The 16,455-nt window shown below is 41.5% G+C and overlaps 1 protein-coding gene across 1 annotated transcript in view; it reads left to right on the top strand.

Moving 5' to 3' along the window:
• Positions 1-2,187: 2,187 nt before the first annotated feature.
• brf1a (BRF1 general transcription factor IIIB subunit a) overlaps positions 2,188-16,455 on the top strand; it is a 135,227-nt gene continuing 120,959 nt past the window's right edge. The window contains exons 1-3 of the mRNA XM_080870635.1: positions 2,188-2,453; positions 3,592-3,800; positions 6,289-6,369. Coding sequence (XP_080726761.1) covers positions 3,617-3,800; positions 6,289-6,369 — 265 coding nt within the window. The 5' untranslated portion in view covers positions 2,188-2,453; positions 3,592-3,616. The remainder of the gene's footprint in view (positions 2,454-3,591; positions 3,801-6,288; positions 6,370-16,455) is intronic.

Below are 16,455 nucleotides of genomic sequence, written 5' to 3'. Positions count from 1 at the left end.
AGCTGCAAACCTAGAACTGGTCTTGTACCTTTTATATCTGCCTTACTGTGACATAAGTGCTGCAAAAGGGTTTTATTTCTCTCTCTCTGTGTCTCTCTCAGTCCCTCTCTCTAAAATATTCATTTTACTTTATTTTCTCTAAATATGATGTAGGTTTGAGTTTTCCCTGCTAAATTGTGATGGTCTGGGAGTCTCCTATGTTCGACCTGCCTGTATGTATGTTTGTTTATGTTTTGTTTTGGCTCCCCTCCCAGTCCCCTGCTTCTTCCTTTAAGTGTGTGTGTGTGTATTCTAGCGTGCCAGTTTATGGGCGCCATCAGGCCGGAAGGTGTTTCCCGTGTTGAAGCCGCCACACCTGTCTGCCGTCTAGATTGGCCACTACTTAACTGTTTGACTGAGCTTCAGTCAACGCTGGATTGTTGAGTTACCAAGTAAGTGAAGTCCCAGCTCTGAGTGGAAATAGTCTGTACGTGTGTTTCTCTGAGTTCACCGCTCTGATCTCTGTACCTTGTCTTGTGTGTCACAGGAGCGAAGTGTTTGTAAATGTCGAGTGTTGGAGTTGTTTTCCTGTCACACCTGGACCACCAGCACAATCCTGCAGGATTGGAAAGTCCTGCATTTGGGCCCCATTCTCACCACGCACCTTAACATAAATAATAAACACTTTGATTGAGAAACTGCATTTTGTGTTTACTTTTTTTTTTTTTTTTATCTTTGTCTAATATTTAAATTTGTTTAATGATCTGAAACACTTTTTCACATCAATGTATGCACGTAGAAGTTCTGTTCAAAAACTATGAACAGAAACATTTCAACAATGTGAACCAAATCAAAGAGAAGTAGAGGCATGGCAGTATATGGATGATTCAGATCCACTAACAAACACAAAAACTAAATTTGTACAGGTTTTCTGTATTTTTGTGTGTGCATTTGTTTTTTTGTTTTGTTTTTTACACGAGATAAGAATGTTTCCATACACATACTGAGTGAGGCCCAATGTTTTTCATATGAAAATTGTATCTACTTAGTCCTGCTTGTATGTTCCTTACATTGTGCATTCATATCCATGTAGCAATGTTAAGGGTTTAACCAGCCAAAAGGAAACGGTCATGGTTGCAGGGAAATCAGATGTCAAGAGGGAATGTGCCACTCCACCTTGGAAGATGAGGGACAATTCAAACTTTTTATATTTTGTGTTTACTGGTTCTTGGAACATTCAGAGAATATCCTGACCACATTATTGAAGTTTACAGATACAGTACATCTGTATGTGCACAGCTGTGGTCCAGTGGAGCCTCAGCAAGGATGAATACTGTCAGAAACTGAGGTTAGACATGAACCACCTCATGTTGTGTAGCTTTCTGGATGTTATACTTGTTGGACTAAATACTTATTTATTACAGTATACAGTACATAAAATAAAAATTCACATGTTTTATGTAACTAAAATGTTTAATTACGTGGGTTAAAGAAAATACGAACCCCTAACACCTAATGAAATGTTTCTTATATTTTTTTAATGACCACATTTTGTCATATTTATATATTTATTCATTTTCACATTTTCATATTGAGATTTACGTTCACATCTATTACCAAATCTTAATATTTGTATTGTTAAAAATTCTCTCGTTCTGGTTCCAGTCTAGTCTATAAACTTTAATTTACACTAATTTAAACTTTTCGATTGCTCATTGGATAATGAAAATATTCTATCCACCCTATATAACAATAAATTTAGCTTATTGCTCTTTTTTTAAATACACATAGGCTGTTGCTATTGTTTAGCCTAATTGTGGGTTTAAGATTTTTAAGTACGCCCAAATGCAACAGAAAAGTTTGATGTGAAAAAAAAAACACATGAAGGAAAAACGAAACGGATATGGGACACTTTTATTTTATTATATTTCCTGTTAGTTTGGAAACCGGCGACAGGGGACGTACCATAATACAAATAACCTCGGTGATCATATCTATGGTATAAACTTTTTGTATGAAATATATTTCAATTACTGATAATCTTTCGTCACACAACATATAGTTCACTCAAAATGAATATCAAAAAGGTTCTAAAACTTAATCCTCTGCGCGACCATGATTTGAAATAAATATAATGTTAAGCGCTATATAAATACAGGCCATTTACCATTTACCATAATGTTGACATAGTAACACCCCTCACGGCAGAGTTGGTCTCGCCCGAGTTCCCTGGGCATCAAACGCACATGTTTTCACGTCGGGTGTGTTGTGTTAAGGATTGTTCCAGCATTAACAGCATTTCTGAAATATCTGTTTGTTGTCACGCTTCTGTTTGCTCTCCAGAGACTACAGTTACAAACAGTGAAGCACCACAGTCAATGAGAAATACTTTCAAATCAGCGTCTGTCGAAAACACTAGAGCCGAGGAGGCTGACTCGTGGCTGCATGCTGCCGCTGACTTCACCAGACTAGAGGTATGAATGCTGTCAGCACACATTATATGTGTGTGTTTGTGTAGCCTTTCGTGACGCTTCTTTATTTCGGATACGCATGACTTCGTGTTGGTATTAGCATGAGTGATCGTTGCAGCGAGTTTGCCGGTAGCAGCGCTGGGCTAGCTTCTCGTTCCTTGTTGTTAACAGCCCCATGTGAACAGTGTGCTGCTCATTCGGCTAACAACAGTATCAATTAATCTAATCAAAAGGACACAAAGAGGCGAGACAATTCAGGGACTAGTGAGTCAGCTTGTGCATTGAATAGGTCTCGCTTTTAGGCAAGAAAAGTTAGAAAAACCCGAGTTAGCCGGCGGCTGCTGACCAGTGCCACGTAGCTGGCCGGCTAATGGGAGGAGAGCCGCGAGCAAGTTGTTCACAACCGCTGCAGGAGGCTGCATCATGAAACCAACAAGATGGACTGCCAGTGGGAGAAGCACTACCCTATAGACCTCTGTAATCCGAGTAAAAGTACTGATACGGCGGGGTACAATTCTCTTTTACATGCAATAGCCTCCGGTATTCGAGGGATTACCCTCCCAGGGGGCCACAAGTTAGAGACCACCTGTGTTGTGTTGCGCCCTGCTGACCTCATGCTTGGATTACTGAACAGGGAGGAGCTCCGGGAATTTGAAAGTGTAATATAATATAAGTTTTAGCATCAAAACATGCATACACTTGATGATCCGATACTGTGTGCAAAGCAGACAAACTTGGACTCGTCAGTTATTATACGTGGTGATTTTAAGAAAGCAAACCTCATCCTGGAAGTGCCTAAACACAGCTAGTTTGTTACATGCTCGTCCAGATCCCTATTACACTACAGTAGACAGTGCTAATCACATGGTCCCTGTGACATAACTGGTAACATTTCTTAACAGAATGTAAATCCAAAGACCCAAAGTGATTATAAAATTTTGCAAACTGCCCAAAAAGAGAGGCAGCATAACTGCACACATGTATAATCAAAGGTACAAAAAACAAAAGATGTCAGTGGACCACAATGAAACGCATACCGACTACAGAGACACAAGGTGGCTCCTTTCCTCTTTCTATGTAGGGAGCCAGTTATGTACTTAAGCTACTTCCTGTATTTACTGGCCTTATCTTTTCCCATCAGGCTTTGAGACTTGAGGAACGACACCATGAGCTCCAAGGTGTGTAAGAACTGTGGCAGTTCGGACATTGATGTCGACCATGCACGCGGCGATGCGGTATGCATGGGCTGCGGCTCTGTGCTGGAGGACAACATCATTGTGTCTGAAGTGGAGTTTGTGGAGACGGGAGGTGGAGGGTCGCTGGCTGTTGGACAGTTTGTCTCTGCAGAAGGTGAGAAAGACAGGACATTTGCTGCCTGTTGCTCTGCTGTTTCTCTAGATCTACTGTGGATTTCTTTCCTGTGTGGGTTTGAGCTGAACCAATACATGAAGGACAGACTAGTGGACTCACTGACTGGACAGTTTGCATGAAAATAGGGTTTTCTATTGTGTACATGTGTACTCGAATTATATATCCACTGTACATAAGTCAAAATGTGTGCAAATAATTCCCGAGAGCTGAAAGCTCAGCCTTCTCACTACTATAAGCTTTGTTTACCAGCGTCAGCCAATCAGAAAGAAGAACTGCGCTCTTAAAGGGCCTCAAGGTGCTTTTATATTGTAAGGTAAAGAGGCTACAATAATCAAGAGAAACCCCCAACAATCAGATGACCCTGTATGAGCAAACACTTGGCTGCAGTGGGAAGCAAAAACTCTCTTTTAACTGGAAGAAATGTGTGATAGAGCCAGGCTCAGGGAGGGGCAGCCATCTGCCAAGACTGTTGGGGTTGAGGGGAAGGAGGTGGGACAAAAGACACAGCCATGTAAAGTAAATGCAAGCTCAAAAAGAAAAAGTGCCCAGAGTCATCATTTGCTTACAGATTGGGCGCAAAGATTAGACACCTCCTCACATGCTGTACACATGTCTGAAAGTTGTGATCGGTTCAACCAGACAGTGATTTAGAGCTCCAAGGCACCAACAGCACACACATGCTCACGATGTTCAGTTCAGTTACTCGATTTAACAAAGCTAAAGCAGGGCGCAGCCTAGTCAGCACTCACCTTTCACCCGAACTTTACTGTGCACCTGTTGTCAATAAAAAGTAAATAAACAATTCTCTTATAAATGAGTGAAAAACTGGAACTTTTCTGTTATTTCATGGAATATTAACAATAAAAATGTAATTACTTCAGGTATGTATTGGCTTCGTTGGTTAAAAAAAACAACTGTAAAATGTGACAGCTGCAGTGATGGAGAGAAATTTGAGACTTAACTGCATCTATTTTGCAAAGTTGTATAGAGGGCTGGACTGGAAGCTTTGGTGTGCTGGTTCTCGTCCCAAGATGCATAGTTGACACCACTATAAGAGTTGTTTAGACGAATTACACTCAGTTCTCATAAAAGAGTTTTAGCTTTAGAAACAAAAAACATTTTTTCTAAATGGGGAAGCATGGGGGGAAACCCCCCGAATGAGCATAGGAAAGTTGCATAGAAACTGGCTGTGGCTGACTTTTGTGCATCGTTATTATGGTTGCCATGGGCCTGTGGGATACCCAGGTGCTCGTCGCTGTCCTGTATATTTGCAATTCTGCCTCCTGCTAGCTACCAGGAGGCAGAATTGCCTGATTTGGCTAAAAAGAAACATGATAACATTTATAATGGAACAATGTCAGACCAAAATGCACTCTAAAAGCTCTAATCTGCAGCATTGTCACTTTGGACTAAAGAGTAACAAAGAGTGTGCAATTAGTGCCAAATGAAATCTCTGTTCTAAATGCTGCTTGTGGCTGAAGGTGATCATGTGGATCAAAATGCTCCACTGCTGGTATAAATAAAATACTGATGGCTTTGGGTTTGTGTCTAATGATTTTACTGTTTACACAGTCTGACTACAAGAAAACTGGACAAATTCAACTGCTGACATCAAAGAAGCATAGACTGCATAAAAAAAGATGGACTTTGCTACCAAGGTCTGAAAAGTGGCATCAGAACCTACATTCTTTTTCATGGCCAGTAGATGGCGATCTCTGTGGTTTCCACAAGAGATTTGGTCAAATGAAAGTGTGAGAAAGAGCCTTACTGTTCACTCTCACTCTGTATGTCCTCAGTAAACTTTCCCAATGAGCTTATGGTCTTAATTGCTGGGTTTGTGTCTTATTTAATACAATGTGATGTTTAATTTGTAAAATATGGTTACACTGGAGTAAAATAAGCTATAACGGAGTGTTTACTTTTGGTTGGGGGGACAAGCTGTTTGTGAGTGTCGAGGTGTGGGACCTGATTGACCTGAGGCGCTGACCAGAGGGCAGCGGGTCAAACAGGCGGCGGGCGGGTGCAGAGGGTCACCTGTGATGGCCCTGGTTATAGGAGGATCTGGCGATGGCTTCTTAAGTGTAAAGAAATGAAACTGTAGGATTTACTTTTTGTTTTAAAGCTGCAGCAGCGAGCTAAAAATGGACTGCAAAAGCTGTTTTGATTATAGATGATTGTGGTTTTCTGCCTTTGTGTGTGACTGTGAAACATGGAAGCTTTCTGCTTTATTTTTTCATGTTAGTTAATGAAATGTCTGAGTAAACTCTGTGCTTGGTGGGACATTGTATACATTTTTAAATATCAAACAATGAAGATGATAATGCTAAGACAGGAAATTTGGCCATCTATTTCCAGGAATAACGGCAAAGTTCTTGTTTCTAAATAACTAAATAAAGAAAAAAGAAGAGAGAAACACTTTTTGAGTGTTTTGCTGAAAATCTGTTTCTGTGCATCTTCTGTCCTTCAGATGGAGCCAGACATCCATCCTTTGGTGACGGGCACTTCTCAGGGATGGGCAAGGCATCCCGAGCTCAGACGCTGCAGAGAGGTGAGTGGCCATTAGATGGCACCACACTCCACCTTAAAAGCCTACGGGAGTTTAAGGTGCATGGTGTAACCTCAAGTCAAAAGCAGTTGCGATGCTGTGTGAAATATAAATAAAAACATAATGGTTTGTTTGCAGATCTCATAAACACACATTTAATTTTACAATAGAACACAGAAAACTGAGACTTTACTACTTAACAACAAAAAGCTGAAAACGTAGGCACTCCAAAGAAAGAGCTGGAGCATTGTGCGCTGGCAGCAAATCAGTAACATGACTGGACATAAAAATAGCATCTTACAGAGACAGAGGACCTCCACATTCACACATTTACAAATAGTAGAGCAATTTCAAAATAATGTTCCTTAGTGTAAAATTGTCATGTCTCATAATATCATGCAAAGACTGAGAGATGCTGGAGAAATCTGTGTATTAGATGGATTGGATGTTGTGTGCTTGTGGGACTGCTTTAATAACACGCATAATTCTCTCATGCAAATGAGCGGATTGTCTCAAGAACTCAAACACAAATCCCCGTGCCAACCATAAATGCAGATTGAAGTTCTGTCATGCAGCGAAGAGGCCACATGTGCACACGCTGCCTTCTCTGGGCCAAAGTTCACGACTGAGGAAAATGGAAGCTGAATTGAAATCAGCCCTCAGTTCAAAAGCCTGCATCTGTGATAGTACGGAGGCGCTTTAAATAGTTGTTGAAACATCTGTATGCTCTATTGTTTATGAAATATAGGTTTGAGATTTGCAAGTCAATGCATTCTGTTTGTATTTACATTGCACGTGGTATTGCTGCATACTGCAAACTTTGTTTTCTTCATTTGCTTCTTTAGTGTCGGGATCACCCTTCAACACGTGATCCGAGGTTGCGTTTTTGTGTGTTCATGCAAAATGCAGCTTGGGCAATAAATGAAGGAGGAGACGACTTTAGGTCTTTTGCACGGGCATCAATAATTCATTTAATCTTATTTCATGTCGAGTGTAAACTTCTCCTCTGAAAGCAGCTCCGTTGCAACACGTTGGTGTCTTTGACTTCACTCGAGTGATTAAAGTCTTTATATTTTCAGAGGAGGTTTACTTTGAATCATTTTATGCTGTTTGCTCAAAGCCCTCCTCTCGGAAGTGCAGCTTTGAGCCACAGCAGCAGCTTGCTTTCGATCTATAACAGTATGAAACTATTATAGTGTTTGTTCATTACACCCAGCACTCAGCAGGGTTATGTACCAGGAGAGTTCACAAGAACACTGTAAACCCCAAAAGATAGTCCCAATAAGCAGTGTGTGTGGTCAAGCTTTTTACGTGATAAAGCTTTAAGTTTGTAAAAGTTGTGAATAATAATAAACTGTCATTTAGAACAAGTCTCTTATGGAGTTTTTGCCTTTTAAGGGAAAACTGTGAGGCTCTGTTTGCAGACTCCAGTGTGGGTTTTTATCAATCACTTGTATCCATCTATGATATGTCGTACCACATCGTGTGACTCAACCTCAGCTTGTCATTTAGACCAGCACATGCATGCTCATGTGATTGTGTGTTGTCAGGCTTGGTGTAAGTGACGGTTATTTCTGTACGGAAGCTGCTTTTATTTAGTTGAAAATCCTCATCTATCCAATATGAGGTTGTGGGAGGGGGCTGGAGCTATCCCAGCTAATGTTGGGTTAGAAGTGTTTTAAAAGGTCATTTTACATAAAAATGTATTGAGGCAAATAAAGTTTTAACAGCAAGAAACTTCAAGCAGAAGCAGGCTCAGGGAGGGGCTGCCATCAGCTGTGGGTGAGGGGAAGCCTGACTCTTCAGCTGCTAAATTTGCTAGTATTTTAAAGGCGTTTTTTCACTTGTAGTTCGTTTATTCTGGTCCGAATCAGTTGGTGAGTTTGTAAACTTGTAGCTTTTGTTTTGTAGCTTGGTTTGTTTTCACACAGAGAAAAATCCAATTAAACCAAACGGCATCACTACAAACCACGTGAGGATGTTCAGTCCCCTTATTGGCCAGATGTGTCGGGGTGGAAGAAAGAACCACAGCTGGGATTAAAAAGACTAAACGCCACAGCTGTGAAAGCACCCCAACTTCTAGTTTTTGTGTGTGCTTACTGTTTTGGTGTTATGCCTTTTTTGGTAGTACCCAGCAAGATTTTTGTTTTAGTGTTTTCTGTGAAAACAGCTGAGTGTTGTGGTGAAAACACCACTGAGAGAGCAGCAATGGTGAGCCAAAACAGTCTTAACAGTGAATTTAAAGTCACCATCATGTGCTGTAAAGCTTTGAGGAGCTGCACATTTTCTGTCACTTAACCAAGTGACGTAAAAGCTCACCTTTCTGAAAGCAGAGTGTTTCTAGTACATTTGAGCATGCTCTCTTCATCCGAGGTGGTGTGAGAGTTGTTCCAAATGGGAAAATCAGTATTCACTTTGACTCCAGTGTCCTCCCAGAATGGATTTTTTTTTTTCTTTTTCCTCTTTTGGATTTTCTTTGTGTGTAGGATAAGCTGCTGTCAGCTGATATTATCAACCTGTCATGCTCTAAATTGAAGTGCTGGGGGCCCCTGTGGGAACCTCGAGGGGTCTTGGTGGGTGTCCTTGGAGCTCTTGCTGACACGGGACTTTAGTCTAAAAACGCATCAACAACTTGCAGACACAAACGAGCAACCGCTTGGCTGCTGGCAGCCGGACAGAGAGCCCAGACGTCGACTGCCAGCAGCTGGTTACCGCAGCGACGACCGTCTGCTCAGCTGATGATGTTTAATGCGACAGAGCCACGGAGTCACAGGGCTGTCAGACTGCAGCAGGCGCTGAGTAACGGCAGTGTGCGCATGGATGCAGGGGATTAGCAGGGAGCGATAGGAGGGTGTGGATTGAGGAATACTGCTGTTAAATGCTGCGTGTGTGTTTTGTAACTGGGTGAGGATGGAGGCTTGTATGTAGGATATTTCTACCATGCTGTTTGTGTATGTGTGGGGGGCTTTATTCTGCTGTCACATGGAGTCTGAAGGATGGTTTGAACTTTTAGGAAAGGATAAGCTTGCAGCTTATACATGCTCATCAGCAAGGAGATACAGTGTGGATATAACTGGGAACAACATAAGAGTATAAAAACACCTCGCTCTGTTGTCAAACAACTTGGGTTTACATTAAATACCCTGACGCTACGGAGGGCAGCCTCGTCCATGTTTTTACACTGAACATCATCATGTGGTGGAGAGGAAGCAGGAGGAGCTGCCCGGTCCCCAGCTGAGGTCAAGATTAGTTTTCATACATAAAGCCTTGATTACTGAGTGACCTCACTGTGCGAGTCCACTGAGGTCCGCTCGGTATGAATCACGTTCATTTGATCATCACAGTGAGTGCGAGAGTGCATGTCAAAATAGTGCCTGTCCTCATGTTGGTGACCGTGCAGACCATGTGGTCCACAGTGCACCAACTACACATGGTGGAAGACTTCAAGTGGACTTGGAAGTATAGCAGGAATGACTACTTGGTCATCAGATTTCCAGCTGTGTGTGTGTGTGTGTGTGTGTGTGTGTCCACAGTGAAGTATAATCAAGGCTTTAACTAATGATGTTTATATAATAATAAACCCTTTGCATGGAAGTCGTGCACATTCATTCATGAACAGGCAGATAGCCAAAGATGCCACGTTGCTTGCGTATGAGATTGTTGGATTAAAAGCAGTTAAATGTAGGAAAAAGTACTTGCATGACTTTCTGTGTGAATGGTTGAATGTTGAAAATGAATGAAAAGATATCCTAGAGTTTCACTCACCTCCACGTATAAACTTTGTTGATAGAGCAAGCCATAATAGCCGTAATATCAGTTATTTTAAGTAAAATAATGAGTCCAAGTTTAATTTGAGTCATGAAGGGGATGATTTTTAATGTATGACATTTGATGTCCTTAGTTCCCAGTGAAGTTTTCAATTTTACTGCAACTATTTATATTATTTATGTATTTAAAGTAAAACAAATCATACATGCCAGGATCAATTTTGGGAGAGTCAAACCAAACTCCTGTTGAAATCTCCAACAGTGGGTTAAATTATTCCACAGGATGCTAAACAGTGTTTAGTCAGCCTCTCAGACCTCCATATTTCACACCATGTAGTAAATGAATGTGATGTTTATTCTTAAGATACTCGAGGCTCTTTAAATACTGGTGTTGTATTTTAAATTAACCTTGTTAATGAAAACTATTGATTTATTTTCCTATTCACAATTCAGTTCTAATGCTAATATTAATCATTATATTGATATGAGACAAACATAAAAACACCATGGCCCAGACCTCCCTCTCCTCAGCCACCTCCTCTGGGTTATTCAGGGGAACACACAGCATCTGTTGTCAATGAATATGTGGTACAACTACTCAGTGGGCTTTCTTGCTTGTGCGGTTGTTGGTGTGTGGACCAGAGAAGTATACAAAGAGCTGAAGAGCTGTTTTTCATTGTGTATTTTTTAGTCTTTTTTGGGGGAGGGGTGGGGGGTTCTCTTAGTCCCGGAGAACTCCCCTCTCGCACGCTTACCTATTTCAGTTCCCTTGTCAACCAATCAGGTTTGACTGATGCACAGCATCCTCCACATCCATAACATACATTTGAGGTATTGGAGGAATGCATACGAGCATGTTTGCAGTGGTAGGCTGTCCAAAGGGAAATGCATACGCACACAAATGCAGTTGCTGGCCTATAAGGGAGCAGCAAAAATTAGCATTTGGAGGGCAACAGGATTTATGACCTGTACTGCAGCTGACCACCAGGGGATGGTCGAGACGTTCTGGCTTCTTTTTTGCGGCGCTGTCATGCTGTCCATCTTTTTATACAGCGACTGTGCTTCCAACTTTTTTTCACAGGTTTATATGCTGAAATAATGGAAAATGACTTAAAAAGAAACAAGTGAGGGACGGTGTTGTCCTCGTGTATTGGTTATTAGTAATGCCAGTAGATCAAGTTTTTGTCTTTAGTCTGTATGCTACGCTAACCATGCTTGTGCATGCTTCAGTTCTACTATGCAGGGTTGAGAGTAACATTGATCTTCTTAAATATTTCCTAGTAGCTGAGCACTGGTTTTGTGTGTGGGATGCTGTGTTGTGTTGGTGGCTTGTGTTTGCCAGTAGCAGTGAGCTGGTGATGGTGTATACACGTGTGGGCAGATTTATGGGCGTCTGTGGCTGTTTGAGTGTGCAGGCGTCTCTGAGAGAGAAACAACTCTTCTTCTTTCTTTCTCTTCCTCCTACTTTCTTCTGGAAAGGCTCCCCAGTGGCCGTCTGCGCCTTCGCTGTCTCCCCACCGACTGAATCATGTCTGGCAGCGGAGACCCCACCTCCTCCTGTATTTGTGTTGGGCAATAATGTATCACCAGCCCCTCGTGTATTGGTCCACGGTGTGCCGCAGTGTAGGCGTGATGACTGGAATGTAGATTTAAAGACCGCTTCAGGCGAAAATTTTAGTGTGAAAACACGCTTGAGCTCAATATGAAGTTATGATGTAGCAATACAATGCTGTACTAAGTCTTGAGCCATCCTTCATTTCTTTTTGTTTTACCAAGAAAATGAGAAATGGGTACAGTGATTTGTTGAAACATTTAGAAAAGCATGGAAATACATTATATAGGAAAGCTCAATAGTTATAGGGTTTATAAGATAATACTAATGATTAATGGTTTAAGAAATATGATATTGGTCAATTATCTATATATGTTTGATTTTAAGTTATTTAGAGTCCTTTATATTATAAGGTGAAGACCCTGCCATAATATAGAGAAACTGAAAACCCCAACAATCAGATGACCCCCTGTTAGCAGCACTTGATGACAGTGGGAAGGAAGAACACCCTTTTAACAGGAAGAAACCTCCGGCAGAACTAGGCTCTGGGAGGGGCGGGGCCATCTGCTGTGACTGTTAGGGAAGGAAGACGGGACAAAGACATAGTGTGGACATTAGTTGGGATGATCACCTTTATTCTTCAGCACATTCTGAGCTCTCTACAGCAGCTTGATATTTTTCTGAGTAGTCTTCAGCTGTCAGGCTTCTTGAAGGAATTCAGAGCTCTTCTTTGGATGTTGGCTGCCTTTTGTTTTGTTCACTGTCAAGATGTTCCCACACTGCGGAGGCTGATAGTGATAGTGTTCCAAATGTGTGTTTTTCTATGTAAATACTCTTTTACTGTGTTGCAAGTGTGTTTGGGTTTGTTTTCATGTTTTGGCTTCAGCACACCAAGTTGGCTTTTATGTGAATATTCTTTATTTCCAGTTTGAGTCACACCTCGTCACTTTTTTCCACTAGTTAGCTTGTAGTTACTGAGTGGTGCCTTCCATGCAAACTACATGTGGCAGCGCTAATCTGCTAGCAACAAAAAGCAATCACAAGAAGGTTTTTGGTGCAGCACCCTCTTTGGAACCATTGTAACAACGATGCAGGCCAGTTCTAAAAAAGTCAATCTGCCATTAATGAACTCTTCATTCATTCAGACTGTCTGTACTTCAGCATCGCACGTCCAGTCACATTTTCTGCCTTCTTCTTCCTTTACTGCAAACACCGTGTTTGGTTTAATACGGCTGTCAGTGAGACACTGAAAGATTTAACTGGCCTATATCTCCTTCACTTTGTTGAGCGGTGTACATGTTCGTCTTTGCTGTCCTTATCTTACCTCTTTAAAAAGAAAAACAGACTGGAGTGCATTTATAGCTCCCTGGATGGTTCCATCAGATGTATGTGTAAATGCCACTCTCCTTCAGGGTGTCCCAGTTTGTGTCGGTGTGAATGTTATAAGGTGGTGTTTATTTTTTTTATTTAGAGCCTCCGATTACGGAGTGTTTGGGGGTTTGAGCTGAAGAGTGAGGTAAAGGCCAGTAATCTAACTTTAACCTGTGAGGAAGAGCTCTAATTAAAGCTGCATCCTGAGACTCTGTCCTACTTATCTGTGACGCAAACTTGGTTGGAGAGGATGGCAGTGAACATTTTCGCAAAGGATGCAACAACTTCAGTGCCTTATTCTTCCCTTTTTTTAAAACCTTGTATTGGGGGGCAGCCCCCATTTTAAAAATATTTTGGTTCCAAACTGTTTATCACAGGGATTGTGGGATTTTGAGGACACTCGGGCCTAATGTTAGCTAATAACAAGCTGCTGTTGTTGCTTTTCAGGTGTCCAGAGACTGGAGGATTGCATGTCTGATCTGCTGATGATAAGTGATTGCGACAATATCAGGAATAAATAAACATGTTTATGCATGTTTTCAGGTGTAAACATAATGTTGTACTGTGGACATTTATCTGCTTTCTGTGCAGAGTTTTTGTTTCCTGTTCTCATGCTGTCCTCTATAGCCCAGCATGAGCAGAGGTCTCTTTTTTTCCTCTTGCACTTTCCCATTGTAGTGTACATTTCAGTGTTTTTTTTTTTTTTTCTGTAATGCAACCGTTCTCTGACTTGTATCCCTGTGTGTGTGTGTGTGTGTGTGTGTGTGTGTGTGTGTGTGTGTGTGTGTGTGTGTGTGTGTGTGTGTGTGTGTGTGTGTATGGTCGGGGGGCAGGTTCATTCCACTGCAGGGCAACCTGCCACTTGAACTTGTGTTAGAGCCCTGACAAGTTCAGGAGGTGAGGCTTTAGGTCAGGAGGAAGAGGTGCAACTGAGAGAGGAGAGAAAACGGCAAATGTTAAATGGTCACAGTTTGAAAGAGCGATTTGTGACTGTGATTTGTTTCTAACCACATATGTAACATGTTTTATGTATGTCGGGGCAACATGGTGACTTTCACAAACTGGTGCTCACTCGATTATTTCGAAGTTCATGAGAATGTGTGAATTTGTCTTCCAACAAATTGATGTGTAATTGCACTAATCACTGTATATTTTTGAGTACTTTTTTCACTGTTAAATAACTTAGGCTAACTATCCTATAACTCTACTGTTACCTTTAATTAGATGTAAAATGAACCATCATAGTCGGAGAAGCTGTTTTACCTGTTTTGGCTGTCTGTCCACTTATGTCCACTAATTACTTACTGTGGCGTTAATCATCCGTTCCTGTATGTGAACACAGTTAACTGTGACTCAGCGCTCAGCGGTTGGTCTAACCTTTCTCCTCATACTTGCCCTCTATCTGTGAATAAACAGGGCTCTCCACATCTGTGCAAACACAGCTTTAGAGAGCAGCTACCTACACCCGATTATCTATTCTGTGGACAACAATTGGCATCTTAACAATAGGATGGTGCTTTGGCGATGTAGTAAAAGACTTCCTCCCACCCCGGCTGTCGCATTTATCTTGTAGAAAACTTTGTCCTGACAGTAACGTTACAGTTCTCTCCATGTCGTAAAGTAAACATTTAAACATCATTTAATTATGTAAAATAAGAAACTTGGTGATCAAAATTTGACCCTTTTTCCCGCCACAGTTCTATAACACTGTAATGAAATGAAACAAACGTCTCTGTCAGGCCTCTAAGCAGAGCTGTTGCAGTTACATGTGAGCGTCTTAATCCAGGAGCTCACATAGAGACAAACATACTGCATTTATTGCATATGAATTGTAGGAGGATTAGTCAAATAATAGGAGAAGACGTATAACCCAGGATTATTCATTCTACCGGATTTACTAAGGCCACAACAATCAATTTTGTGCATAAAATTCTCTGCTGCCAAACTAGCACGTACAGTTTTATTAGAGCTGGTGACGCAAGAGATCAAGACCACAAACACTCATCCAGACGTGGTTTAGGCTGACGGCGATGGGGTATGCGTATGTCTGACGAGCTCGTGTTGACATAGGCTGGAGCAGTACGATGAGACACGATGAGCCGAGGCTCTCACATTCCCAGACACCCAACTCAGTTTAGTAGGTTACACACATCTGGTTGCGTGCATGAGAATGTTTGACATGTGGAGTTTATCTAAGGTCACGAACTCACAGAAATGCATTGCAGCACTGTAATTATAAAGTCTCTCTGGAGCCTCCACCTGTGGCTACACCTGTACTGGTCCGTGCAGTGAGCTGTGGAAAACGTGTTTTTTCTGTTATTTGCGTGTAAAGATGTGGTTATGCAGGTCTTTGTGTGCCCATTTACATTTGCACACGTGTGTATAATGAAATCCGTCTGCCTCTCTACAGGTGTGTGTGCCCCGACATGCTTGTAGATGATGCTGGGCATAAAGTGATGCTTGTGTAATTACCACCATACTGATGTAGCAAACTGCTAACAGAATGCTTTTTTTATTGCTCTGAACATGGACTGTTGTTTTACTGTCTGATGGGTTGTTTAGTTTTCCTATAGGAGGTAATTCAATTCAATTCAATTTTATTTATATAGCACCAAATCATAACAGTCATCTCAAGATGCTTTAAACTTAAAAAACGCTACAATAATAGAGAGAATCAGATGATCCCCTTTGAGCAAGAACTTGGCGACAGTAGGATTAAAACAGGAAGAAACCTTCATCAGAGCCAGGCTCAGGTCAGCCATCTGCCCCGAGCGCTTGGGGCTGATGTGAGGAAGACGGAACAAACAACACCTTGTACTACTGGGGGAGGCTGTTCCCTAAAGGATTATTATTGCCATATAGGGTTCTGCTTGGATTTATCATATACGGTATAGTGGATGGATCTAGCGTCTGTGACGTCACCCATTGATTTGCAAAGTCCTGTTATGGAGCCTTGAGCTGAGCATTTTTTCTCTTGCCATGTTTTTCAAAAAAATTTTTTTTTATATCCTGGATGTCCTTAAAATGCTTGTCGCAAAGGTCGTCCATATGGACAGCTGCAAATTTAGGTCGAGTTTGAAAGAGTTGATTTTGGAGCTTCTTTCTTGGCCGGCACTTTCAGTCCATGGAATTTCTGGGTTTCTCCCTGAACATTATAAACAACTTCCTCTAATCTGAGGCTGGCAGTTTGGGTTCATCCAGACGTTGGCAAAGTGGTGACACATCTGAGTAACTTGCACTTATATACAGTTGTTTAAACTGATCTAGGAATCTGAAGTTGTTTAGAAATGGCTCGAGAGATCTTTGTGTAAATCTACAGTTCGCTTTCTTAGATCTTGATTGAGTTCCTTGGACTTTCTCATTGTTCCCTGCATTGGTCCAGTGAATGCTGTCAAACAA

This window comes from Rhamphochromis sp. 'chilingali' (genome assembly GCF_963969265.1).
Source record: "Rhamphochromis sp. 'chilingali' genome assembly, chromosome: 21".
Taxonomy (NCBI): domain Eukaryota; kingdom Metazoa; phylum Chordata; class Actinopteri; order Cichliformes; family Cichlidae; genus Rhamphochromis; species Rhamphochromis sp. 'chilingali'.
This window is presented reverse-complemented; position numbering and strand designations above follow the sequence as displayed.